This window comes from Ursus arctos, unplaced genomic scaffold, assembly GCF_023065955.2.
Source record: "Ursus arctos isolate Adak ecotype North America unplaced genomic scaffold, UrsArc2.0 scaffold_23, whole genome shotgun sequence".
Taxonomy (NCBI): domain Eukaryota; kingdom Metazoa; phylum Chordata; class Mammalia; order Carnivora; family Ursidae; genus Ursus; species Ursus arctos.
The window spans coordinates 43873017-43897906 of NW_026622908.1; the positions used below are offsets into that span (position 1 = coordinate 43873017).

Consider the following 24890-nt stretch of genomic DNA (forward strand, 5'->3'; position numbering starts at 1 on the left):
TCTGTCCTTCCCCGTCGCAGGGGAGGACGTCGGCGTGTGTCACCCCCACCCGGTGTCCCCATGTGCTGTCCGGCTGAGGTGGAGCCCCGCGTGGCCGTGGATCCGTGCACGTCTGTCTCTGCTGGGCGCCGAGGCGCCAAGGCTTAGAGCCGGTGTGCTTGCTTCCAGGAACCAACCCGTGTGCGGACAGGAACGGGGGCTGCAGCCACCTGTGTTTCTTCACGCCTCACGCGACCAAGTGCGGCTGCCCCATCGGCCTGGAGCTACTGAGCGACCTGAAGACCTGCATCGTCCCCGAGGCCTTCCTGGTGTTCACCAGCAGAGCCGCCATCCACAGAATCTCCCTGGAGACCAACAACAATGACGTGGCCATCCCGCTGACGGGCGTCAAGGAGGCCTCCGCGCTGGACTTCGATGTGTCCAACAACCACATCTACTGGACGGACGTCAGCCTGAAGGTACGGTCTGTGAGACGTCCGACGCATGCAGCTTGGCTGCGAGCGCCTTGCCTGTGACAGCACCACCTCAGAGACTTTCAGGTTCTTTTTTACAGAGCTGTAACGTTTAGGGACGCCCGGGTGGCTCATTCGGTTAGGCGTCCAACTCTTGATCTCAGCTCAGGTCTCGATCTCGGGGTTGTGAGTTCTATCCCCATGTGGGGCTCCGTACTGGGCATGCAGCCTACTTAACAGAAGGAAGGAAGGAAGGAAGGAAGGAAGGAAGGAAGGAAGGAAGGAAGGAAGGAAGGAAGGAAGGAAGGAAGGAAAGGGCTGTAATGTTTATTGTAACGTGATCTACAATAATAAAATATGAGTAAACTATTTTAATAAACTAACATGAGCGATGATAACGAGCAGATCTGTGAGACACACAGATGGGCTTTTCTGGAGTGACCGTGGATCTGTGAAACGTCTCATTCTAAGTAGACACGGTCTTCGGATTCACTCCCTCGGCGGTGCCCACCTGCGTGGCAAGTGCTGTCATTATGCGTGGCCTGAATATACAGGAATACATAGAGGGCCTTTTCCTCTCATAAAGCAGGATTTGGCAGACTAGTTCGTGGGCCGGCCTCCTGGTTTTGTAAATAAAGTTTTATTGGAACACAGCGGTGCCCATCTGTTTATGGGTTGTCCGCGCCTGCGTTTGTGCCGCTGGATTGTGTAGTCGCACCAGATCTGTGGCCCTTGCACCCTAAAGATGTGCTCTCTGCCCCTTGACGGAAGAGTTTGCTGGCCTCTGTTCTAAAGTACCGGACAACAGGGGTAACCTACTCATTTGTCTTTTATTCTATCGAAGGCGTTCCACATCTCTTCAAGATTTTCCTGATTCTTAAAGTCATGGGGGCTCACTGGGGAAAGAGGGCGGAGACAGAAAAGTATAAAGAAGAAAATGTAAAGATAAAAATCACTCATACCCCCACCCCCACCCCAGCTGACGTCTCAGGGGAGTTCCTGATGTCAGTGTTGCTCATGAGCCTGTCAGGGGCTCTAGAGGATTCTGTATCCTGGTTTTTTCACTTCACATTGTAAGGGGTATTTGATTACGCTGTTAGGAACTCTGTAACTCCGTTTTTTAGATGATGAAGTATTCCACTGCACAGATAGCCCCTAGGTTACGTGACCATTCCCTTCCTTTAAATGTTCTAGTAGCTTCCAGCTTCCCCGCTCTGAACAATGCACGATCGCGAGCACCTCTGTGTTGTTTCCGTAACTCCTCATCTCTTGCATTTTTATCAGTTCCCTTGGATAAAACTTCACGGCGAAGATTACTGGATGAAAGGGCCTATCTTTATGTGATATACATATGTAAATATAAAAAATTAATTATTTTCCTTTTTTTTTTCTAAAAACGTCGTATTTTGCTGCATTTCAAGCGTTTATTGAAAAACTGTCAAACGTTGGCGATCTGACGCCACGTGTGGTCAGTAGTTGCTGGCTCCTAACCCGCGGCCCTTGCCTCCTCCCCTGCCCCCAGACCATCAGCCGAGCCTTCATGAACGGGAGCTCCGTGGAGCACGTGATTGAGTTTGGCCTCGACTACCCCGAGGGTATGGCCGTCGACTGGGTAGGCAAGAACCTCTACTGGGCAGACACTGGGACCAACAGGATCGAAGTGGCCCGGTTGGATGGACAGTTCCGGCAGGTCCTCGTGTGGAGGGACTTGGACAACCCCAGGTCGCTGGCCCTGGACCCCACCAAAGGGTAAGAGCCGTTTTTGTTCGTCACGCGTGTCCCCGCCCCCCTCCCGCTTCCGTACATCAGCCCGCGTGTGCCGACCCTAGGCTGAGGGGGTGGCTGTCCAGCTGGCCCTCTCATTAGAGCAGCCCTGACCGCCACTAGCTTTGAGGTGCCTGGGGCTGGCAGGACCCATGGAGGTATCTAGTTTACTTCACAGAGGGGAAACTGAGGCCCAGAGCAGAAGGAAGGAGGGGTGGCTGCTGTATCGGGCGCCCTGCTGGGCACTTTTACCCGAGTTGTCTCAATGCAGCATCGAGAGGGGACTCCAAGGGGCAAGTGTCTCTGTCCCTGATTTTACAGATGTGGAAACTGAGCCTCAGAGCAGCTGAATGACTTACCGAGGGTCACGTAAGCAGGCAGAGCAGAGCTGGGCTCCTTCCCTCACCCCGTGTTGCTGGCGTTGAGGGCCTTGGACTCCAGCGTGCTCAGAAAGGGCTCCTTGCAGGCCTCCTAGGCAGGGTTCCACCTGGCCCGCAAGGCACGTGCCTTTACTCGTCAGGAGCCTGGGGGCCCCGCCCTGGGCACAGAGCCAGAGGGGCCAGGGTTGAGTCTCCCTCTGCACCAGTTGGCTCTGCTGGGGACACAGTGCTTGCCCCCAGTGCATCTGTGGTGTGTACGGTGTACCGCAGACGCTGCCTGTCGCACACCGTTAGGAAGGAAAGATTGCAGGACGGCAAAGCACAGGGAAAGGCCCAGTTTTAGCTAAAGGGCGGGTAGAAGGCACATGGTTCTGGAACGGGGGTTCCTTTCGTGGCGCTGTGGAAAAAGGAGGGAGGACCCTTTGGAAGCAGGAAAGCCGGGTTTGGATCCTGGCCCTGTAGCGCCTGCTGGCCTCGGATTCTTATCTTCTGCCCCTTTTGAGTAAGGGCACTGTATGTCCTGATTCACCCACATTCATCCTGCCTTCCCCTGTCACCCTGGCGTACTGTCCGGCTTAATTAGCCTTTGTCTCTGACGAAAGTATGCCACCTGGAGTTCTAGTATGAGGTCACCCCGTCTGTGCCCCCGGTCTGGGTCTGTAAACGGATATGTTCGCACTTACCCTGCGGGTGAGCTGCTGTGGGAATTCAGGAGGCAGCACGGTGACAGCACCTGGAGGGGTGTTAGGGTCGTGGGGGCCTCCCAGGGTGTCACCCCGTTCCCGCTTCCTGGAGGGACATCATCGATGCAGCTTTCTCCAGGGTAGAATGGGCCATGCTGAGGACGGTGGTGATCGTGTCCCCCTGCCCTACAGTGAGAGCGGATGCCCCTGAGCCCGCCCTGCCCTCCCTGTGTCTTCCAGCTACATCTACTGGACCGAGTGGGGTGGCAAACCCAGGATCGTGCGGGCCTTCATGGATGGGACCAACTGCATGACGCTGGTGGACAAGGTGGGTCGGGCCAACGACCTCACCATCGACTACGCGGACCAGCGTCTCTACTGGACCGACCTGGACACCAACATGATCGAGTCATCTGACATGCTGGGTGAGGGCCAGGCGGGGTCCTGCTGGGCGGGGGCATCGCTGGGCTGGGGCGCTGGCTACCTCCCAGCCCCCACTGCACCGACCCCTCTGGTCTATGAGCCCTGAAGCCCCACAGGAAGTGTGGACACAGCCCTGGCTGCTTATCCAGTTTGTTTCCTGGGGGTTGTCACTTTCCACTCCGGTGCCCTTGCCATAGGCACGTCAGTAGAGGCCCCGGGGACAGCTGCTTCCTGCACAGCTACCAAGAGCCGGGGCCCAGCTAAGCCCTGCGCCGGGGCTCTAATATGGCGTAGGTTTTCACTGATGGGGAAACTGAGGCCCAGGGAGGTCACAGGATTTCCCTAAGGTCACAGAGCGCTGCCCAGACTCCAGGGCTAACACAGTTCATCTCCATCTGACCGGGGCACCTACTGTGTGCTGGGCATTATTCTCCGATCCAGTCATAGGCCGCACCCAACATCCTGGGATTAGGTTAAAAAAAAAGAAAAATACCTCGTTCCACGTCTCCCACCAGTGGCGCAGGACGTGCAAATCTCGACTTTCTACTGTGGAAGGGAGTGGCCGTGCTAGCTCTCTTGGGTAACCGGGTGATAGGGCTGCACCGTGTGATGGAGAGAACTTGATTTTTTTGATCGCCGCTGCGGCCCCCCTGTGATGGGTGTGGTTGTGCCCATTTTACAGGTAAGAGAACAAAGGCATAGGCTGGCTGAATGTCTTGTCCCAGGTACTGTGTGAGCAGAGCCAGAGCTGGAACCCTGGTGTCCTGGTTTCTGCTCAGGGCGGGCCGCACCTGCCCTGCACGCTGCCTGCCCAGGTTTCTGAGGCCAACAGGAAGGTTTGAACTTGTCTTCAAGAGCCATGCCAGCCCCACAGTGAATTACGAGAGGCTGCCTGAAATAATTAAGCTCACTGACTGCCCTGGAGGGAAGGCACACTGGGGTGGAAATCGGTGCGAGCCCCGGATGCTTGCACGGCCCTGCAGACAGAGGGTGGCCACGTGCCGTGGGCCTGGCTGTCACTCTGCTCTAGCGAGCTTTCTGTTTAATGCGACAGACATTGATGCACAGGGGCCTCGCTGTGGGGGCGCGGTCCTGGCCCTGCCTCTTCCTGCGTGACCTCAGCCCCGTGCCTTAACCTACCCAGCCTCGGCTCCCTGATACTGACGGCACCTTCCTCACGCAGCTGCCGTGGGCAGAACTAAGTGAGGCGGTTGGGCTGAAAGCGCTACTCATCGAGGCTGATTGTTGGGGGTCCGCTCCTGGTGCGGGGCCGGGGGCACGTGCGTGAGTATATGTTTGATGGAGGCTGTTGGGGAGCATCTTTATGTAATAACTGCCTTGTTTCTGGCGGTAAAATAATCAATGTTGGACATTTTTGAAAACACAGAAACACAGGAAGAAACAGTGATTATTCATAATTTTCACCACCCCATGATAATCACTAGTGACATGTTGGCGTATTTTTTTCTAGTCTCAAAATTTTTCATTGATTTTTTTTTTTTTTAAGATTTTAAATAATCTCTACCCCCAGTGTGGGGCTCAAACTCACGACCATTCAGTGGTTGCATGCTCCACAGACTAAGCCAGCTGGGCCCCCCTTTTAATTGATTTTTTAATTTTTAATTTTTATTTATTTGTTTTTTTGTTTTCTTTTTTTAAAGATTTTATTTGTTTATTAGAGAGACAGCCAGCGAGAGAGGGAACTCAAGCAGGGGGAGTGGGAGAGGAAGAAGCAGGCTCCCAGCGGAGCAGGGAGCCTGATGTGGGACTCGATCCCAGGACCCCGGGATCAGCCACCCAGGCGCCCCAATTTTTTTAATTTTTTAAAAAAAGATTTATTTATTTGAGAGAGAGAATGCACACACTCGAGCTTGGGGAGAGGCAGGGGGAGAGAGACTCTCAAGCAGACTGCCTGCCGAGCACAGAGCCCAACACGGGACTCGATCCCAGGACCCCAGGATCGCGACCTGAGCCGAAGGCAGATGCTTCACTGCCTGCGCCGCGCAGGCGCCCCGTCCGCTCTACCACGGATGGACGTCTGGGTTGTTTCCGGGGTGTGGCCCCGTACACATTATAGTCCGCAATGGGAGTGGACAGCACGTGCGTTTCTGTTGTGCTATAGGAGGGGACTTGCCCGGTCACAGGGCAGGTGGCCCCCAGCTGCAGTCGGCCCTGCTTCTTTTCCAAAGTGGTGGAACACTTGGACTTTACACAGGCTGCCAGGCAGCTCTGAACCAGTCGGCCCGGCCGCGTGTCACTGACGCGGTGCCCGTGCGTGTCCACGCAGGTCAGGAGCGCGTTGTGATTGCCGACGACCTCCCACACCCCTTCGGCCTGACGCAGTACAGCGATTACATCTACTGGACCGACTGGAACCTGCACAGCATCGAGAGGGCCGACAAGACCAGCGGCCGGAACCGCACCCTCATCCAGGGCCATCTGGACTTCGTGATGGACATCCTGGTGTTCCACTCCTCCCGCCAGGATGGCCTCAATGATTGCATGCACAACAACGGGCAGTGTGGGCAGCTGTGCCTCGCCATCCCTGGCGGCCACCGCTGTGGCTGTGCCTCCCACTACACCCTAGACCCCAGCAGCCGCAACTGCAGCCGTAAGTGTCTCGCGGTGCCTCCCCCGCCCCCCACCCCCCGTGTTAGATCAGGCTGGCTCGGGGGCTGGGGCAGAAAGGAGACTCTTGTCTGGAGGTACCTTGGTGTTCATGGGTGGCTGAGTAGGCTGCACACTGCATAAAGCTGCATGTTACCTGGAGCCCAGGCCTGGCTCTGTGAGTGAGGGCTCTCCCCAGTGACTGGATTTTATATCCAAGGATCCTTCTGTGGAATGTCTCAGCTGAGAGCTTGCCCCGTGTACTTGTGTCTTGATGAAGCAACAGGTCCTCTACCCAGCCTGGGCCTCCCTACTCTTGTGCTCCCTTTGGTCCTGTGGTCCCCTGGGGGCCATCACCTTAAACGGTCAAGCAGAGATGCAGTCACCCACCACCGCTGGGGATGCCTATAACTTGAGTCTCTGCTCTTGCGGCTGGCAGACCTGGGGCCATGACTTCGTTTCAAACCACCCAACTGTAATTCTCAGACAGTGGCTCTATCTCTTGCCTCCGACACATTCTCAGCAGTGCAGTTTCTGCACGTAGGCAGTTTGGCTCGCTGACACCCCCTAAGGCCCTCCCCCCACGCGCGTCAAGTTCAGTTCATTCAGTTTCAGCAGGTCGCGCGAGCACACATACGCCCACGGCGAATGATACGGTTTCCAACCAGTACGTGCTTTATGGGAGGGGCATGTGGTAGTAAATATGTGATATTTACTAATTTAAAAATGCTATCGATTTAAAAATAGTTCACACACTTATGAAATATCGAAACAGCAGAGGTACGTAGAACGTGGAGAGTAAAATCCGCCCTGTCCACCCCCAGGAAGGAGCTTTATGTCCTTCCAGAGTTTTCCCCAGTGCTCTGAGTAGGTACACATGCACGTCGGCCTCTCACGAGAAGGCGGAACGCCGTCCCTCCTGGCCGACCCCGTCTTGGGCTCCGGACGCTGACACGCAGCCCCCTCGTCTCTCTGCCCCGTTCTAGCGCCCACCGCCTTCTTGCTGTTCAGCCAGAAATGTGCCATTAGCCGCATGATCCCCGACGACCAGCACAGCCCGGACCTCATCCTGCCGCTGCACGGGCTGAGGAACGTCAAGGCCATCGACTATGACCCACTGGACAAGTTCATCTACTGGGTGGATGGGCGCCAAAACATTAAGCGGGCCAAGGATGACGGGACCCAGGCAAGTGTACCTGTTGGGGGACATGGGGGACACTTCTGCGAGGAGCTCACCCGTTTCCAGGCTGCCACCCCCTTTTGCTTAGCAGGGGGGTGCCAACAGAGCACGGCTTGCGTCAACCACGATCTGGGCTCTAATTACGCCATCCCAGGGTATAATCCCGAGCAGCGTGAAACCCTTAGATTGTGATTATATGTAGAAATGGGATTTTTTTTTTTTTTCTTTCCACAGTGGTTTTGTGCAAGACTAGTTGGTGTTGGTTATTCTGGATTTATTCTTAGTTCATTGGACTTGTAGAGTCAGTTTTGATATAATGAAACACATACGTTCCTAAACCCCACCGCACCGTGCTGAGTCACAGTAAAACCGCAGGGCTGTGGGACGAGGGCGCACAGCACTCAGAATTCGCGTCGGGGACACGTGAAGAAAACATAGGGACCTCGTAGATACAGGTGCGCCTTTCCGCATATGTAAATGATTCAAGACAAAACTCCTAGCGACCTTGAAGAGACCTGAAGCTGGCCGAGGCCTGGGGCCGGAGGGCCGCAGCTCTGGGTTTGCGTGACCCCACGGGAGGTGGCCTGTCTGAGGTGGGGCAGGGATTTACACGCGCAGTGTGCGCAGGCGTGGCTCGTGGCACACGGGAGGCGGAGGGCGCTGGAGGGGTCCCCACGTGGCTCGCGGGGTGCTGCGGGCCATCCTCGCATTCCCCTAGTGTTTCTCACGGATGGAATCGTGCGTTGGCAAATGCAAAATCCGTGTTAGGCTCAGACTGGCCCCGGTGAATCGCTGCCCAGAACAAGTACGAGTTTTCCCAAAATGCTTCTTGTAGCAGAACTGACTGCTTTCGTGTTAGGTTTCGGTGGCCTGTTCCACATAAGACATTGTCACGGCAGCCTTGGGGCCCACTCGGGGTCTCCATGTGGCTGTGGCCGGCGTCCCGTTAGTGTGGCATTCACCGACATGGCTGGCTCATCCTGCCAGTTTCCGAGGACCCCTTTTACAGAAGGCACGGAACCCAGTGCTCCCTTTCTCCGTGGCGTGGTCAGGGTAGGACCTTACGTCATCATGGTGGAAACTTGGTGCTGTTACAAGACGACGCAGAGAAATGCTGCCAGTGGAGACTTCCAGATGATTTTTGTGTCTGCAAAGTTCCCTTGGCTGTTCTCCACCCTGACCTGGGTGCCAGCGCTGTGTGTCCGGCTTGGGCCTTGGTTCCGACAGAGCTCCAGCGACAGCACAGTGTGGACAAGCCGTCCCCTGCCGTCTGTGTCCTTGGTTGGTGATAAAAGTCCCAGCTGAGCCTGGGCAGCTGAGGTGTCTTCTCTGGGGGGGGGCAGAGCCTGGTGGAATGGTGGGAATGCGTTTCTTTCATCCCTTCCGGCAGGTGACAGTCACACGCAGTGCTTTGGAGGATGGGAAGTGTGAATTGATGGCGCGTGGCTTCCCTGCCGAGGAAAGTACTGGGCGCAAATTGCCTTAGCGTCTCATCAAGAGGTGTTCTTTCCTGGTGTCCTGCAAAAGCAGGGAGAGACTTTGAAGGGAAAGTCCTTTAGGGACACCTTCTGGGTTTCTACTTAATTTGGGAAACATCTGTTTCTCTCCCTGTGAGTCTTGCTAAGCTCCACCTTCTGGTGGCTTTGATCCTTCATTAGAGGGACCCCTTACCCCCAAGGATGAGGTTTCATTTTATTTATTTCTAAAGATTTATTTATTAGAGAGAGCGAGCGCACACATGGAGGGGGAGGGGCAGAGGGAGAGGGAGAAGCAGGCTCCCCGCTGAGCAGGGAGCCCAACATGGGACTCCATCCCAGGACCCTGGGATCACGACCTGAGGCGAAGGCAGACACTTAACCGACTGAGCCGCCCGGGTGCCCCTCCCCCTGGCCTAGGGATGATGTTCTAAATTATCATCTACTTGACTAAACTGTTTTTCCAGTAAACTTTTTTTATTATAGTAAACATAACATTGGGACGCCTGGGTGCCTCAGTCGGTTGAGTGTCTGCCTTCGGCTCAGGGTCCTGGGAGCGAGTGCCGTATCCAGTTTCTTGCTCAGCGGGGAGCCTGCTTCTCCCTCTGCTGCTCCCCCTGCTTGTGCGCGCTCTCTCTCTCTGGCAAATAAGTAAAATTTTTAAAAAAGCTTTAAAAAATATACATAACATAAAATTTGCCGTTTTAACCATTTTCAAGTATACAGCTCAGTGGTGCTAAGTATACTCTCGTCGTCACACCGCTGTCACCCCAGCCATCTCCAGAGCTCTGTCATCTTCATCTTCCCGCACTGGAAGTCTGTCCCCACTAAACACTCGCTCCCTTCCCCCCTCCCCCAGCCCTCGGCCACCACCCTTCTACTTTCCGTCTCTATGAATTTGATTTGTCTAAGCCCTTCATGTAAGTGGGATCCTGCAGTATTCATCTCTGTGTCTGGCCTCTCCCACTCAGCATAATGTCCTCAAGTTTCATCCGTATCATAGCAGGTGTCAGAAGGTCCTTCCTCTTAAGGCGGAAAATACTCCACGGTGTGGACGGACCACAGTTTGCTTCTGGGTCCATCCACTGATGGACCCTGGGTCCACGGGCTGTCATGTCCACGCTGCTGTGGACACTCCCACGTGGCTAGGGGCTGCTTGGTACCGGTGAGGAGGGCGGGGTGTTGATTGTGGTGTCGAATAGGGTTCTATTAAGGAATTCTGCATTTGCATAAGTATCGTTACTGACATTAAAGTTGGAGTTTGGGTTTTATAACTGCCCGGTCGTTACAGTCCGTCTGCCTGAGGAGAGGTGTGGGCAGTGTGTCGCCTCATGCCCCGTGCATTTCACAGCTGGTTGCTCCGATGACCGGTGTCCCAAAGTCTGGTTGCGTGCCCGGCCCTCGCAGACCCGCCCTCCCCGGGAGCCTGATTGCTACGAGGGCCGGCTGGAATCTTGCTTCACTCCCAGCCCGGCACTTGCTCAGCACTGTGGTCTTTGGCCAGAGTCTATGGCTTTTGGGAAAAGAATGTGCCCAGTTGGAGATGACGCTTGGCTCCCAGAGCCCCCAGCTCTTTGGGAAGTGGATTTTGTTAACCTGCAGAGACACACGGCCCTTTAAATCGGTGCCTTGTGTTGAGACGTGAGTCACATGCTTCTGGCTGCCCAGTGGGACTGGACCAGAAGCTGCTGTTCGTGTGGGGGGGGGGTGGCCCTTTCCAGCTGGGTTTGAGAGGCTGGGCCTGGTGAAGGGGCTTCTTTCTGGCCGCAAGCCCCTTCTTGCACCAGGAGACTTTGTTTTGACTGCTCACTGGAGATCGGTGAAATTTGCAGTGACCTCTTTGCAGGTCATCGTCCCAATGACACCCTTCTCAGAGGAAGGGGCTTTTCATCCAAACCACAGGTAGCAGCTCTGTGAAGCCCACTTTGCACCGGGTCGTATCGCCTGAGAATCTGAACACAGTCTTTCACGGGTAACCCAAGGGGCCCAGATCCACCAGGGAGTCAGGCTTCTGGCCGGTAAGGGAGATGAGGGTGCCATGGGGCTCCCCCCCTCCTCCTGCAGCATTTCGTGAAACAAGGTATCCTGTGCCGGTAGCTCCGAGAGCCAGGGCTCGACCCCGAGGTGCCCCGGATGGCTGAGAGTCAGGCGGAGTTCTCCGGGGAGACTCCCAGGGCAGAGACCCAGGGTGTGGACAGTACACCCGCTGAGAGGGGGTTTTGGCCCCTCGCTCTGGAGATGCAGTGTGTGTCACCCCCCCACCCCAAACCGGGCCCGCACCCCTGGCCTCTCCCTCGGGGAAGATGGCTAAGAGCGGTGCACTTCTGTTCTATGCACCTATTGTCCCGGTACCCTAAATGTAAAAATCACAAGGTTTGAAGGTCTACTTCCAAAAGCCTGAGTCCAAGACAATAGGCAAGGAGAGAAAAGATGTCTCGAGAAGGAGGCTGTGGTCCTGGGCTGACTGTGGAGCCACGGGCGGCCTTTCCGTGGGGCAGGAACAGCACCAGAGGGCGTGGGAGCTGACAGCCCGCTGCGAACGTGCGGATGGGTGGGCTGGAGATCCGAGCTCACGGCCGAGAGCCCTGCCAGGAGCTGCTGCCTGGTCAGATTCCCTCTCAAGCAGGCGTGTGGTGTGCGCTGATCCGACGGGGAGGGGCCCCAGACAGAGTTGGAGTCTCGACTTGCCGTCTGGACTCAGGCACCAAGGCCTCTGCCCTCCCGTGATGTCCGTAGCCAAGGCTCGTCTCTTCCTTTTTACAGCCCTTCGTTTTGACCTCTCCAAGCCAGAGCCAAAACCCGGACAGGCAGCCCCACGACCTCAGCATCGACATCTATAGCCGGACGCTGTTCTGGACGTGTGAGGCTACCAACACCATCAACGTCCACCGGCTGAATGGGGATGCCATGGGTGTGGTGCTCCGTGGGGACCGAGACAAGCCACGGGCCATCGTCGTCAACGCCGAGCGAGGGTGCGAGGCCGAGGGGTGGGTGGGCACCGCAGTGCACGGTTCTGCACCCCAGTGGGGAGACACAGGAAGGATAGAAGTCTTAGTTCATAGGTTTTGTACCATCCCTATCAAATCTGAACCCAATGCAAAGTCCTTCCAGAGCGTCCCAGCTGATGGCTGCTTATTCCCTTGCATACATTCCATCACAGGGAGCTCACTACTTCTTCTGGCACAGCCTCAACTCCTTGGAGCTTCTTTCTTCCATGGAGATGTAGGCAGACTGGGAGGGTCCCAAACGGAATAACGAGGGTGAGAGGGAGGCTGAGAGCCACGTGACATAAAGCTCGGAAATAAAGCTAGTCATGTGAAGGTTTGGGGACGGGCGGCAGGCGCACGACAGGCCACCTTCAGGTACCTACAGGGCTGCCACCAGGTGGGGCTCAGACGTCGGGAGGCACCGCTTGAGAGGGCGCATTCCTGGGGACAGCTAGTGGGAGCACAGGTCCTGGGCCGGGCAGACCCAAGGTTGGAACCTGACCCCATCACTTACTGCCCTTGTGACCTTGGGCACATGATGCAAGCTCAGGGATCGGAGGACGATGGTGGTGTCAGTCCCTGCGGCACATAAGGGCTCAGGGAGCACAAGCCTAGTTATTTTAGGTGGCTCTTAGCAACCTGATGAGACCCTCTTGAGGCCGGCCTCCACGGAGGCAGGGACTTCTTAGCCAGCGTGCGTGCCAGTCCTCGAGGCTGTCACGACAAATGATTACCAGCTGGGGAGTTAAAAGAACAGAGGATTGTCCTTTCACGGTTCCAGGGGCCAGAAGTCTAAAGTCAAGTGTCCGCAGGACTGTGCCCCCTCGGGCGGCTCTGCAGGGACCCTTCCTTGTCTCTCTTCCAGCTCCGGGGGCTCTAGGTGTGGACCAGATGGCCTCACCTTGATTCTTAATGGTATCTACAAAGACTCCGTTTCCAATTAAGATCCCATTCTGAGCTCTGGGTAGATACGAGTTCTCGGGGGAGACACCATTCAACCCCATACAGCCGTGGGGGCCAGCCCTGCCGGGTCCGGGACTGCTCTGTGTGGCCGTGGAGACGGCAGGTCGTGACACCTGTCCTTCCCCCGCCCCCTCCCGCAGGTACCTGTACTTCACCAACATGCAGGACCGCGCGGCCAAGATCGAGCGAGCCGCCCTGGATGGCACCGAGCGTGAGGTCCTCTTCACCACCGGCCTCATCCGGCCCGTGGCCCTCGTGGTGGACAACAGGCTGGGCAAGCTCTTCTGGGTGGACGCGGACCTGAAGCGCATCGAAAGCTGTGACCTGTCAGGTATGTGCCTTCGGGGCGCCCCGGGGGCGAGTCCCCCAGCGACCCACAGGTCTGACCTTCCCCGGGCCAGCCGGCCTCCCTGGTCATCAGTAACGCTGGTACCAGCTGCCACGTTTGTCAGGGGTCTGTTTCGGGTGGGCCTTGTGCCGGGGCTTTGTGTCCACCACATACAGTCCCCACTAAATGTTCCAGACATAGGTCCTGAATGATCCCCATGTGGTGTGGCAGAAGAGGAGTCTCAGAGAGGGTGGGTGACCTGCCCAGGGACCCACAGCGCGGGCTGGGGCAGGAGTCTGACCCCTCCGCCTCTAGCACCCCCACGCTGTAGCTGCCCCGAGGGGCTTTTCTTCCATGCGTGGGGTGCGGGGGGAGGGGCTGGCCCAGGGGGAGGCAGCCCAGACGGGAGCAGGGCTGTCTGAGGGCTGGTTGCAGATCGGCCCACTTCCGGGGAGGCCGCTCTAGCTCCCGGGCCTGGCCAGAGTGCACAACCCCCCAGGGTCCCTGGCAGCCCTCTGTTCTGAGCTGAGCATGGGCTGAGCTCTGGGGGTCAGCCGCCCCTCGGGGGGCACTTGTCCCACTTGCAGGGGCCAACCGCCTGACCCTGGAGGACGCCAACATCGTGCAGCCCGTGGGCCTGACCGTGCTGGGCAAGCACCTCTACTGGATTGACCGGCAGCAGCAGATGATTGAGCGCGTGGAGAAGACCACCGGGGACAAGCGGACACGAGTCCAGGGCCGAGTCGCCCACCTGACCGGCATCCACGCCGTGGAGGATGTCAGCCTAGAGGAGTTCTGTACGTGGCGGGGGGTGTTGTGGGCAGGTGCCCGACGGGAGGGTGGGCATCTGTGCAGAGCCCCGAATCGACCCCTCAGAGCGAGTAGGGGGCTGGCCAGGGTGAGGGCTGCGGGACGGGCTGTTGGCTGACGGGCCTCGCTGCCCCTCCGTCTCAGCAGCGGAGCCGCGTCTGACCTCCCCCTCTACCACCAGCTGGACAAGCTGCTCTGCTTTTCGGGGCTCCCGTGATTCGTGATTAGATTCACGCACCTTGGAATTCGTAACCCTTTTGATTAACTCCAGCTCAACTCATGAGTAGCCTCTCTGCCATCTGCAAAACCCCTTTGCCGCGCACGGTAACAAAAGCACGGGCGTGACGGTTCGTTGCATCCACTGTGCGGGGGATCAGGCTGGGGACTGCGATTTAGGATTCTACTTTACAACAGTCTGGGCTGCGCCCAATGGCGGGGAAGGAGGGACCCCTACCCTTGGGAACTCTTGTTCCTCCGTCCCCTCCGTATATGGCTAGAGATGGATTTGGGAGCGTGTGTGTGTGTGTGTGTCTGTCTGTCTGTCTGTCTGCCCACTCTGTTCGGTAAGTAGACCCTGGCTGCCAGCTGGGTGCTCGCTGCTGGGACAGAGTGGTGAGCAGGGCCATCGTGGCCCCGTCCTGTCCAGCTACCTTCAAGCTGCCCATCTTCGAGGCCCTGGGGGGTGCCCCACCTGCCTGCCTCACCAGGGCCCCTCACCCTCCCACTGGCCGTGTGTGTCCCCTCCCTAGAGTCCCTGTCTCTGATCACCTTTCCTGTCCTGCTCTGAGTGACTCCTGCTAATTCTTGGCTCCCCCTTGGCTCAAGTGTCATGTTCTCAGTGGATAAGCTTCTCTCTTGAGCTGGGGGCGTCCCCTCTGATGAATCGGTCACTTCTGTGTTGACTGCTGAGTGGCTGGTTTCTGGACTTGTGGGTTCTTGGCCGGTTCCTGGATAAGTGAAGCTGCTGGGTAAGCGGCTTCCAGATCGCTCAGGTGCCTGATGGATGTGGGTCAGGGTGCCTGAGTCCCCTGGCCCCTTGTACCATTCTCAGTGAAGCCACGGATTCCTGGGTGTCACAGCCTTGAGAACTGCTGGCCCGTGGTCAGAATGGTGAACTTTGAGCCCGCAAACATCCAGGCCTGCTGGTGTTGGCACAAAGCCCGGCCTGCCGACCAGCAGCTCCTTGGACCTCGGGGTGGGAGAGCCAGGAAATGTTTAACAAACAGGGATGAGGTTGGAGACTGGGGCGTCCCTGTGAGTGCTAATGTCCAATGTCTAGGGTGACGTGGAGAGGCCTCTGGTTTTGGGTGAGGGTGGGAGATCCCTGAGCGAACTCTCCTGTGTTGGTCTGGGACATGGGGCACCCAACCTGGTTACTCCCGAAATTCTACAGCTCAGCTCTAAACCACGGCTGGCGCTCCGTGGCCCCTGGGCCCCATCTGGGCGTCACCTGATTTTGTAAATAAAGCTTTATTGGCACACAGCCACGCCCATTGGTTTATGTGCCACGCATGGCCGCCTTTGTGTGACAGCTGGCAGACTCGTGACAGATGGTCTGGCCCGTCAAGCCAAAACTATTTACTTTCTTGTTTATAGAAAAAGTGTGCCAACCCCTGCTCCAGACCGTGGCTTCTGTCACTCTAAGCACTTAATCCCCGAGGCTGAAGCAGGGCACCGGTTTTTCTGCGGGGCTGGGGCTGCGGGTCATGCTTTCTCTCATTTCCTCTCACCTGACGGAGGCCCCCACGCTCCCAGGCTTCTTCCTGTGGGTCAGGTGTTGGTTAATTCAGTTCATCGTACTGACAACTGCAAGTTCCCCGGGGATTCGCGGTCCTGCTATTTAGCCCCGCGCGTCTTCGCTTCCTGTGGCGGCCGTAACAGATCGCCACAGACCGGGTGACTCAACGCAACGCAAGTGTCTTCTCCTACAGGCTGGAGGCCAGACGTCCGAGATCAAGGTGGCAGTGGGCTGCACCCCTTCTGGAGGCTGTGGGTGTGGACGGCTCACTGCCCCTTCTGTTTGTGGTGGTGGCAGGTGCTCCTTGCGACCACAGGCCTCCAGGCTCTGCCTCTGTCACCACACAGACTTCTCCCCTGTGTCTGTGTCTGCGTCTGCACCTCCCCTGTGGTCTCTTAGAAGGACACCTGTTGTTGGATTTAGGGCCCACCCAGAAAATCCAGGATGATCTCCTCTCCGGATCCCTAACTTGATTACATCTGTGCAGACCCTTTTTCCAAATAAAGTCACATTCACGGATTCCAGGCATGAGAACGTGGATGTGTGGGGACCATCACCCAACCCACTGCACCAGGAGAGACAGGCAGTGCAGAGCGGTGGTTGTGGGCGCAGCGGGAGCTGGTGCGGACGGGCCAGGGGGTGACGTGAGTGCTTTCGGCCTCCGTGTTCCTGTCCGTAAAATGGACGGCAGAGGAAGTAGACTCTGTAGGCTGCCCTGGGAATTAAGTGGGGCGATGTGTAGGGGCCTGGCCCACGGAAGCACCCATTCTTCTGAGTTCTCGCCTGGCCCTTGTTTCCAGCACCCCCTGGGCTGCAGCCCTGAGGTGAGAGGCAGAGCCCGACCCCCTCCCTCTTTTTGTCTCCACAGCGGCCCACCCGTGTGCCCGGGACAACGGCGGCTGCTCTCACATCTGCATTGCCAAGGGTGACGGGACACCACGGTGCTCATGCCCGGTCCACCTCGTGCTCCTGCAGAACCTGCTGGCGTGTGGTGGTAGGTGGGACCTCAGCACCTTCTCCTGGGACACCGGGCCCCCCGCCTGCCAGGTCTCTGCCCAGCCTCCTTTTAAAATCACAGTCACGGTGGCATCCAGCCTCCAGGGCCAACTGTCTCTTCATCTGCCCTTCTTTTCCAGCGTATGCATTCGGGGCTGTGAATGGCCCTCAAAATACTGCTTTTGCTGTATCCTACAAATTTTGATAAGTTCTATTTTCTTCCATTAGCTTACATTGTTTTAACATTTCTCCTAAGACCTTCTCTGGCTCCTGAGTTACTTAGAAGTGTATTGTTTTAATATCAAAATAGTTGGGGATTTCCCAGCTATCTCTCTGTAACTGAATTCTAGCTTAAAGATTTATTTATTTTTATATGAGAGAGAGAGAGTGCGAGTAGAGGGAGGGGCAGAGGGAGAGAGAGAATCCCTACTGAGCACGGAGCCTGACGTGGGGCTGGATCCCAGGACCCTGAGATCACGACCTGAGCCCAAATCAAGAGCTGGTTGCTTAACCAACTGAGCCACCCAGGAGCCCTTGGTTTCTAGTTCAGTTTCACTGTGGTCGGAGAACACTGTATGATTTCTAGCCTTTTAGCTTTGTTCAGGTGTGTGTTATGACCCAGCCTGTGGCCTTTCTTGGTGAGTGTTCCGTGTCAGCTTGAGAAAGACATGTCATCTCCTGTTGGGGGGAGTGTCTGTGGACGTCCGTTAGATCCAGTTGATGATGGTGTTGGTCAGACCGTCTGTGTCCCTCCTGACTGCCCGTGAGCTCTCAGTTACTGGCGGGGGTGTCGAATTCTCCAATAGTGGGCTTGTCTGTTTCTCTTTGTAATTTTGTCTTCTCTCTGTCCTTCCACCCTTGATCCTCTTCTTCCCCTAAAGCTGAGTGGGGAGTGGTCAAGAATGTAAGCTTTGGGGTCAGACAGACCTGGTTCAGATCCTAGCTCTACCACCTCCCAGCTGAGCGATCCTGGGCTGGTCACTTTCCCTCTCTGAGCCTCCACTTCCTCTTCTGTGGAATGGAGAGATCGAGAGCACCTACCTCGGAGTTGCTGTAGTATTATGTAACGAGCACTTTTGCATGATCTGACATGTGGCACACAGAACTGCCAGCTGCTATTAGTTGTGGGACACTGGGCAGTCCTAATAAAAAGTGATAATTATTACCATCGCTGTGAGGAAGCCCAAATCCCAGGACTTCCTCTCTGCTGCCCCCAGTGGCCCCCAGGTGACATTGTATCCTCACATCTCCCCATCTCCTCTGTGACCTCAGAGGCTGGTATTAATCCTGTCCCTTTTCTGCCTGTCCTCGCCCCTTGCGGCACCCACACTGTGTCCTACGCACCGCAGATGCTCAGCACGTGCCCGTCAGTACATGGATGCCTGTTCTCGGCTCGCCTTGCCCCTGGAGCTCAGGGGGTAGGACCATAGGGCCTGTCCTTCTGGAGCTTTCTACTGCCCTGCCTTACACTGCGAACCCCAGAGGGCTTTGCTTAGAGCCGAGGGGACATTTTGTGGCTGTCCCTGGTGGGGGCCACCTTGACCCTTCTGAACTTCTTCATGGCTTTCTTCCAAGTTCCAGCCCCAGGGCTCACTTGGTTTTGTGGCCTGAGTGGCAGACTCCCACAGATGTCTAGGCTGCCCTGGCAAAGAGGGGACTGCACAGAGCGCTCAGTTCTCCCTTGGACCCCAGCCCTGGGCCTCTACTTGAACGACGTGCCCCTTCTGTCCCTTCCCCACCCCCACCTTGGGCCCTTCAGACTTGTGGATGCCTGGCTACTTCTCTGGAGAGAGCACAGAAGCATAAGAGCTCGGAGGGGTTGTCAGGGGTGACGTAGGAACTCGTACCTCACGAAGTGGCAGGAGCCAGACGGCGGAAGGTGCAGTCACGTGCTTCAGCATTCTCAGTGACGCACCACTAAAGCTATTTGAGCCCTTCCCGAGCCAGGCGCGGCCACGCACACCCACGCTTACCTTGCTATCCTGTGAGGAGCGTGGGACGTAGTGTGGCTGCTTCTGTGTTAGGGATGAGGGAACGGAGGCTCTGGGAGGTTGGGGAGTTCGTCTGGTTCTGCAAAGTTGCCAAGGGGAGCCTCGGTTCAACCCCAGACCTGTCCAGCTCCCACCCAGCCCCACCCTGCTCCCGACTGAGTCCTCGCCGGGACTTGGCCTGCACTGAGGAAGGTGGACATGAGGAGTGGAGCGACTGGCCATGGTCACCTGGGAGGAGGTGGCCCCAGGTCTCCCGTCTCCTGCTCACCCGGTTCCCCACCTTCAGGTGACTGCCTCCACCGGCAGCCTTCCTACCCCCCCCTTGCACCCTCCCACCGTGGTGTCCTCGCTCTCCTGCCTCTCCTTAGCCTGCTCCTCAGCAAGATGGCCAGCAGGTCCTCTACCAACCCCCCGCCGTATCTGCGGGTGCGCTGGTCACCCGCAGAGTCCCAGCCCGACTGCTCCAGCTGCCCCAGACCTGGAACAGGTGCCAATGCCAAGCACCTGCTTTCTGACCCTCCGTCTCCCAGGGGCTGTGTGTGTGTCGTGTGCGTGCGTGTGTGTGTGCGTGCCGTGGCTGCTCAGATGTGGCCAGATGGGCATAGGTACGGACTCTACACTACATGGGCCGCCCAGCCTGGGACCCCAGGCCGGCAAAGGTGGGGCTCCAGTGGGCATCCCCAGACACCCGGCCCAGTGCCTGGAGTGAGGAGATGGAGACGCACAGGGTCGGCCCTGGCTTCTCAGTGGTCAGGGTTGAGTTTCTAGCGAAAAGCGTTTTCTGTTCATCTTGGTGTAGCACCTTCTGCTTGAAGCTCGGGTTTCCATTCAGCACCCTTTCCCCACAGTTAAAAAACGCAACAAAGAAGATTCGTGTCTCCTTTCAGCAAACATTTATGACCCCACCTTCATCTTACGCTGGGGCCAGAGGCGGGACAGCGTCAGGTCACCCTGCCCTGTGTACCGTGTGGGTACAGCACCGCGATCGAGCTGAACCGTCTCCTGCTCGGAAGCCCAGCAGCGCGTGGCCCCGCGGGGCGGTGCGTGATGGTGTTTGTGTTCTCCGCAGAGCCTCCCACCTGCTCCCCGGACCAGTTCGCGTGTGCCACCGGGGAGATCGACTGCATCCCCGGGGCCTGGCGCTGCGATGGCTTCCCCGAGTGTGACGACCAGAGCGACGAGGAGGGCTGCCCGGTATGCTCGGCCGCCCAGTTCCCCTGCGCGCGGGGCCAGTGCGTGGACCTGCGCCTGCGCTGCGACGGCGAGGCCGACTGCCAGGACCGCTCCGACGAAGCTGACTGCGACGGTGAGGCCGGCCCGGCCCCGACCCTGCCCCCGCGCTGGCCCCGCCCCTCCTTGCCCCTGCCTGGCCTGGCCCCGCCCCCACCCCCGCCCGACCCGGGGCCTGCTCCATCCTGGCTGCCCCCTCCCTGAGAGGCGCCCCTGCAAGCCCCTTGCCCTGCCCTTCTGGGGCTTGGGCTCCGTCTGGCCACACAAGGGTGGGTTCGCTGTGGGACCCTCGCCAGCGGCGAAATTGCCAGCCCCTCCTCAGTTTGGGAGAGGAAAATGGTACTATTAGCCCGGCTGAGGAAAACCTCGCCGTCCACCCTGTCCTGTCCTGCCAGGCAGTGCGGCCGGAGGGCAGACTCTAAGAGCCTGTCTTGTCTTCCCTCACTGGGTCAAGAGTTTCACAAGAACCCAAGGCAAATCCAGTAGTCGGGTGATTTCCATGGTGCGCGCACTGGTTACCCCCATGCCAAAAGGCAGTGCTGCCCCCCACAGAGCGGTCTGTGGGGTAATGCTTACTCCCTGGTGGTCTTAGCACCCCACTGAGCCGAAAGTGACCCAAAGATTTGCTTAGTCATCCCCGGTACACTCTGACCAGCAGGATCTTCCTTTAGACCTTGACAGCGAAACATCTATCTGTGCGCATCCTCCGAATCTTCCTTTTGTAAACGATGGGCTCGGTTGTTTCCCCGCCACGGATGGCCAGCGCCACGGCCCATGTCTGAGCTTAGTGGGCTGCTCTGCCTCCCCCACAGCTGCCGGATGCTGTTCTCAGATAACTCACGTGCTCGTTGGTCACTGTCCCCGCTCGTGATGAGCGGCTATTTTGTGGGAGATGAGGGCCTGGGGGTGGGGGGGCCACTTTCTCAGCTCTTTCTCTAAAGCTGCCGCCGTGAAGTCTTTCCCGCTTACGGACCCTTTGCGAATTTGAGGGAGGTGATAGACCGGGGACTGGCAGACTGCAGCCCGAGTGCCAGATCCGGACCGCCACCAGTTTTCGTAAAGTTTTATTGGAACACAGCCAGGCTCCTTTGTTTACATATTGTACGTGGCTGGTCTTGCCCTGAAACAGCAGAGTTAAGTCCTTACAATAGAGATCTATGGCCCTCGAAGCTTAAATACCTTTACCTGGCCCTTTACAGGAGAGTTTGCTCAGCCCCCCCATGCGCCCTTGCCCTAGCACAGGTTGTTGGGGACAATCTCAGAGGACGGCAGGAGGCCCCGCCTCTACCCCTGTAAATGTTTATCCTGGTGCAAAGTGCGGCACTGACAGCAAACCGTGTTCAGACCCTGGGCTTTACCTTCTCTTTCAGAAGCCTCCTCCTCTGCTTTGTTACCAACAGATTGTCCCACCCTCCGCAAGGACAGGGTCCCCTCATCTCTGCTTCCCAGGGAGGGGCACTCAGGGCAAGGCAGGTGGCGGGCTTAAATAGCAAGCCCTGGGGGTGGGCGATGGCTGAGCCCCCCAGGGAAGTGCCTTCCTCGCAGAGCTGTAGCTCCTTCCAGGTCATTCTGGAATACGGAGGGAGACAGAGACGGCCAGCCATACCCAGCCTTCTTCCTCCTAGTCCAAGAGGCTTGTGAGCTAGCTACCTTTGCCTTCCTGGTCGAGCTCTGCTCCACCTTCCGGATCCTCCACCCTGGGAGCTCTGCTGAGATAGCGCCTGTCCCCTGCCCCACCCGTTCTAGGTCATTCCTCTGGTTGGCTCTCGCCTCCGCATAACTAAGGCAAGCCTTGGGGCCTGACTCTGCCTGGGCCTGACCCATGGTAGGAGCCTGATACATGCTTCCCAGGGGTCACTGAGGTCTCTTCCCTGCCAGCCCTACCCCAGCATCGCACAGGCCTTGGATCATGGGACATCGAGGGGAGGGTGGAGACTGGATTTGCTGTGACCACTCCCTGACCCCATCCTGGAAAGGGTCCCATTTGCCTGCTCTGCATTTGGAACCCAGACCTTCCTGTTGGGTCTTAGTGGCGGGGCAGGGAGCACTGGTTGGTGGCTCTCCACTTAGCGCACCTGGCCGCATCACACCCCATAGCCTCTCTGAATGCGAGACTCCTCCTTGCAGCCGTCTGCCTGCCCAACCAGTTCCGCTGTGCCAGCGGCCAGTGCGTCCTCATCAAGCAGCAGTGCGATTCCTTCCCCGACTGCATCGACGGCTCCGATGAGCTCATGTGCGGTGAGCCAGCTTCCCGTAGAGGGGCCACCTGGGGCCAGTGTGGGGTCGAGGGGGAGGAAACATGCGGGGGGCTGAATGAAGAGACTAGAAGGTTGGGGATACTCAGCCTTGGGGGTGGGGGTGGAGGCAGGGAAGCCTTCCGGGAAGGAGAGGCAGTGATGAGGCTGAACTGGGAGGGGGCGGAGGGGCGTATTGGTGGGCCCTGGGGTGTTTCTGGCTGTGACAGAGACAGGCCCCCTGTGGAGGGGGTGTGGTGGCTGTGGCTGACCGTGCCTGAGAGGGCGTGCTTCTGCCTGCCAGGACCTCACGCAGCAGCATGTCAGGCAGCAGGACTACTCTGATGGGGTCGCGGTGGCCCTTCCCGTGGCAGCCTGTTCTGTGGCCTCTGAGCTATGCGGCCTGTGTAGTCAGGGGCACGGGGGCCACGGGATGTGAGGCCAGGGCAGTCAGGGAAGGCTCCCTGGAGGTGGTGGCTCTCGAAAGGCTGTCTTTGATTCAGACAGGAAGGGAGCTGGAGTCCCAGACAGGAAGTGCGAATGTGCACACATGTTTGGGGACATGGGCTCTCCATTTACTGTAGAGGAACCTAGGCTGAGAGCTGATTGCAGGAGAGCGGTCTTGTGAGTGGGGAAGGAGGAGGGGGTCCCTGAACACTTTTATACCTTCGGGTGAAGCCAGGTGAGGCACCTCGGTTACCATCTCAAGAAAGTGAGTAACCTGGGGCCAGAGGGCAGAGATGGAGGCCACTGGGGGTCTGAGCCCCTGCCCCTTAGCTGGGCAGGTGCAGTCTGATAGTGTCTCTCTTCAGCCTCTGGTGTGACGGTGGTTCTGGTGTCGGGGTGACATTTATCCGTAGTCTGGTCTTGTCGCCCGAGCCAGCACTTCCTTCCTTCCCTTTGGGTTCCGGCTGGCAGGAGGGACATAGTGGGCTGCCCTTGGAACCCTTGGGCCCGCCTGATGGGAAAGTAAACGTCCTTCTGTCCGAGCTGAGTTTAGAGCCTCTGTGCTCCCTCCCCATCCCCCGAGGCTTGACAGCAGAGCCGGCCTGAGGAGTCCCCCCACTTGGCCGTTGTACTGGCAGGGCACCCAGAAAGACTCCTGGGCACCTTGCAGCCCTGAGTGGGCTCCGGCTTTGCAGGTTTGGCAGAGCCCCCACCCCCAGGCTTTGTCACACTGTGCCCCTCACGCTACCCTCACGTTGGGCCTCTGGGTCAGGCAGGTGCGTGGGGCTTAGTGCAGGCCTCCAGCCCTGGGTGCGTCATCAGCCCAGTGCAGCTCCTGCATGTGGGGACGTCCCCTGCTAGACAGGCTCGCAGCCCCCGGGCCCTGCCAACCTGCCCCACATCTGTGGCCCCATAGTCAGCCTCAGGGACCCGGCTCTGGGGGCCTCCAGACCCAGCTGTCTGGGGGCTGTGACTCACAGAGCCACATGCTTTCAGCTGCACGGAGAGCCCCAAGATGCAGGGATGAGCCCGAGGCCGCTATAGAGGCTGCGGCTGAGGGGCTGTTGGAAAGTAGGTAAAGCTTAGCCAGCCGGCAGGGGAAGGGGAATGAGAGAGGAAGGGGGTCGGCAAGGAGGAGGGGGAGGGTGTTCCGGGCAGGCCAGGGGGACAGCGTGTCCGTGGTACTGAGATTAGCCCTGTGTCCCAGGACCCCAGCACCTCCCTCTTCCCACCGTCCACCCATGGGTGCTGGGCCTGAATGACCCCTCGGGGACACACGGTGTCCGCCCCCACGGGAGAGCCTGTGCCCTGGCGGTTAACATCCGCCGTCTCTTCCTGGCCGCTCTCGGGCAGAGATCACCAAGCCGCCGTCTGATGACAGCCCGGCTCACAGCAGCGCCATCGGGCCGGTCATCGGCATCATCCTGTCCCTCTTCGTCATGGGCGGGGTCTACTTCGTCTGCCAGCGCGTGGTGTGTCAGCGCTACGCCGGGGCCAACGGGCCCTTTCCGCACGAGTACGTCAGTGGGACCCCCCACGTTCCCCTCAATTTCATAGCCCCGGGCAGCTCACAGCACGGTCCCTTCACAGGTAAGAAGCTGCCGTGGGCGAGGCGGGGCAGGGTGTGGGGTGAACGGGTCAGACTCACACTGGGGGTGGGCAGAGGGGCCTGTGGGGGCAGGGACAGGACAGGACTCGCCCACCTGAGCCTGGGGCTTACGGGCAGCAGGAGCCACGGAGCGTGTGCTGTGTCTGTGGGTGGCCTGGCCCTGACCCACCTTGCCCCCTCCCCCCGGCAGGCATCTCCTGTGGCAAGTCCATGATGAGCTCTGTGAGCCTGATGGGGGGCCGGGGTGGAGTGCCCCTCTATGACCGGAACCACGTCACCGGGGCCTCGTCCAGCAGCTCGTCCAGCACCAAGGCCACCCTGTACCCTCCGGTGAGTGGGGGTGGGAGCGGGCCTGGCCATCCAGGGGGGTTCTGCACCGTCAGTGGCTGGCCAGGGGGTATTTCCTGTGACCTCAGGATTCCTAGAATTCTCAGCTGTCCTAGCACCACAGAGAAGGGTGGGAGCGTTCACTTTCTTCCCTGAGCGCATCCTATCGTCTTTCTCTTGGGACATGTTTTTCTGTTTAGAAAGGGTCCTCCTTATTCATTGTGGCTAATCTGGAAACCCCATACAACTAGCAAGGGCAGAGTCTG

General features: G+C 58.1%; 1 protein-coding gene across 2 annotated transcripts in view; it reads left to right on the plus strand.

Annotated features, from left to right (window-relative positions):
* Window positions 1-24890, plus strand: part of LRP5 (LDL receptor related protein 5) — a 99889-nt gene that overhangs the window by 68636 nt on the left and 6363 nt on the right. For both annotated transcript variants that reach the window (XM_026483016.4, XM_048217605.2), the window contains 13 exons: window positions 169-458; window positions 1975-2201; window positions 3520-3704; window positions 5990-6313; window positions 7296-7495; window positions 11728-11936; window positions 13055-13245; window positions 13830-14039; window positions 16659-16784; window positions 19847-20083; window positions 22135-22245; window positions 24042-24278; window positions 24488-24627. In XM_026483016.4, coding sequence (XP_026338801.3) covers window positions 169-458; window positions 1975-2201; window positions 3520-3704; window positions 5990-6313; window positions 7296-7495; window positions 11728-11936; window positions 13055-13245; window positions 13830-14039; window positions 16659-16784; window positions 19847-20083; window positions 22135-22245; window positions 24042-24278; window positions 24488-24627 — 2687 coding nt within the window. The remainder of the gene's footprint in view (window positions 1-168; window positions 459-1974; window positions 2202-3519; window positions 3705-5989; window positions 6314-7295; window positions 7496-11727; window positions 11937-13054; window positions 13246-13829; window positions 14040-16658; window positions 16785-19846; window positions 20084-22134; window positions 22246-24041; window positions 24279-24487; window positions 24628-24890) is intronic.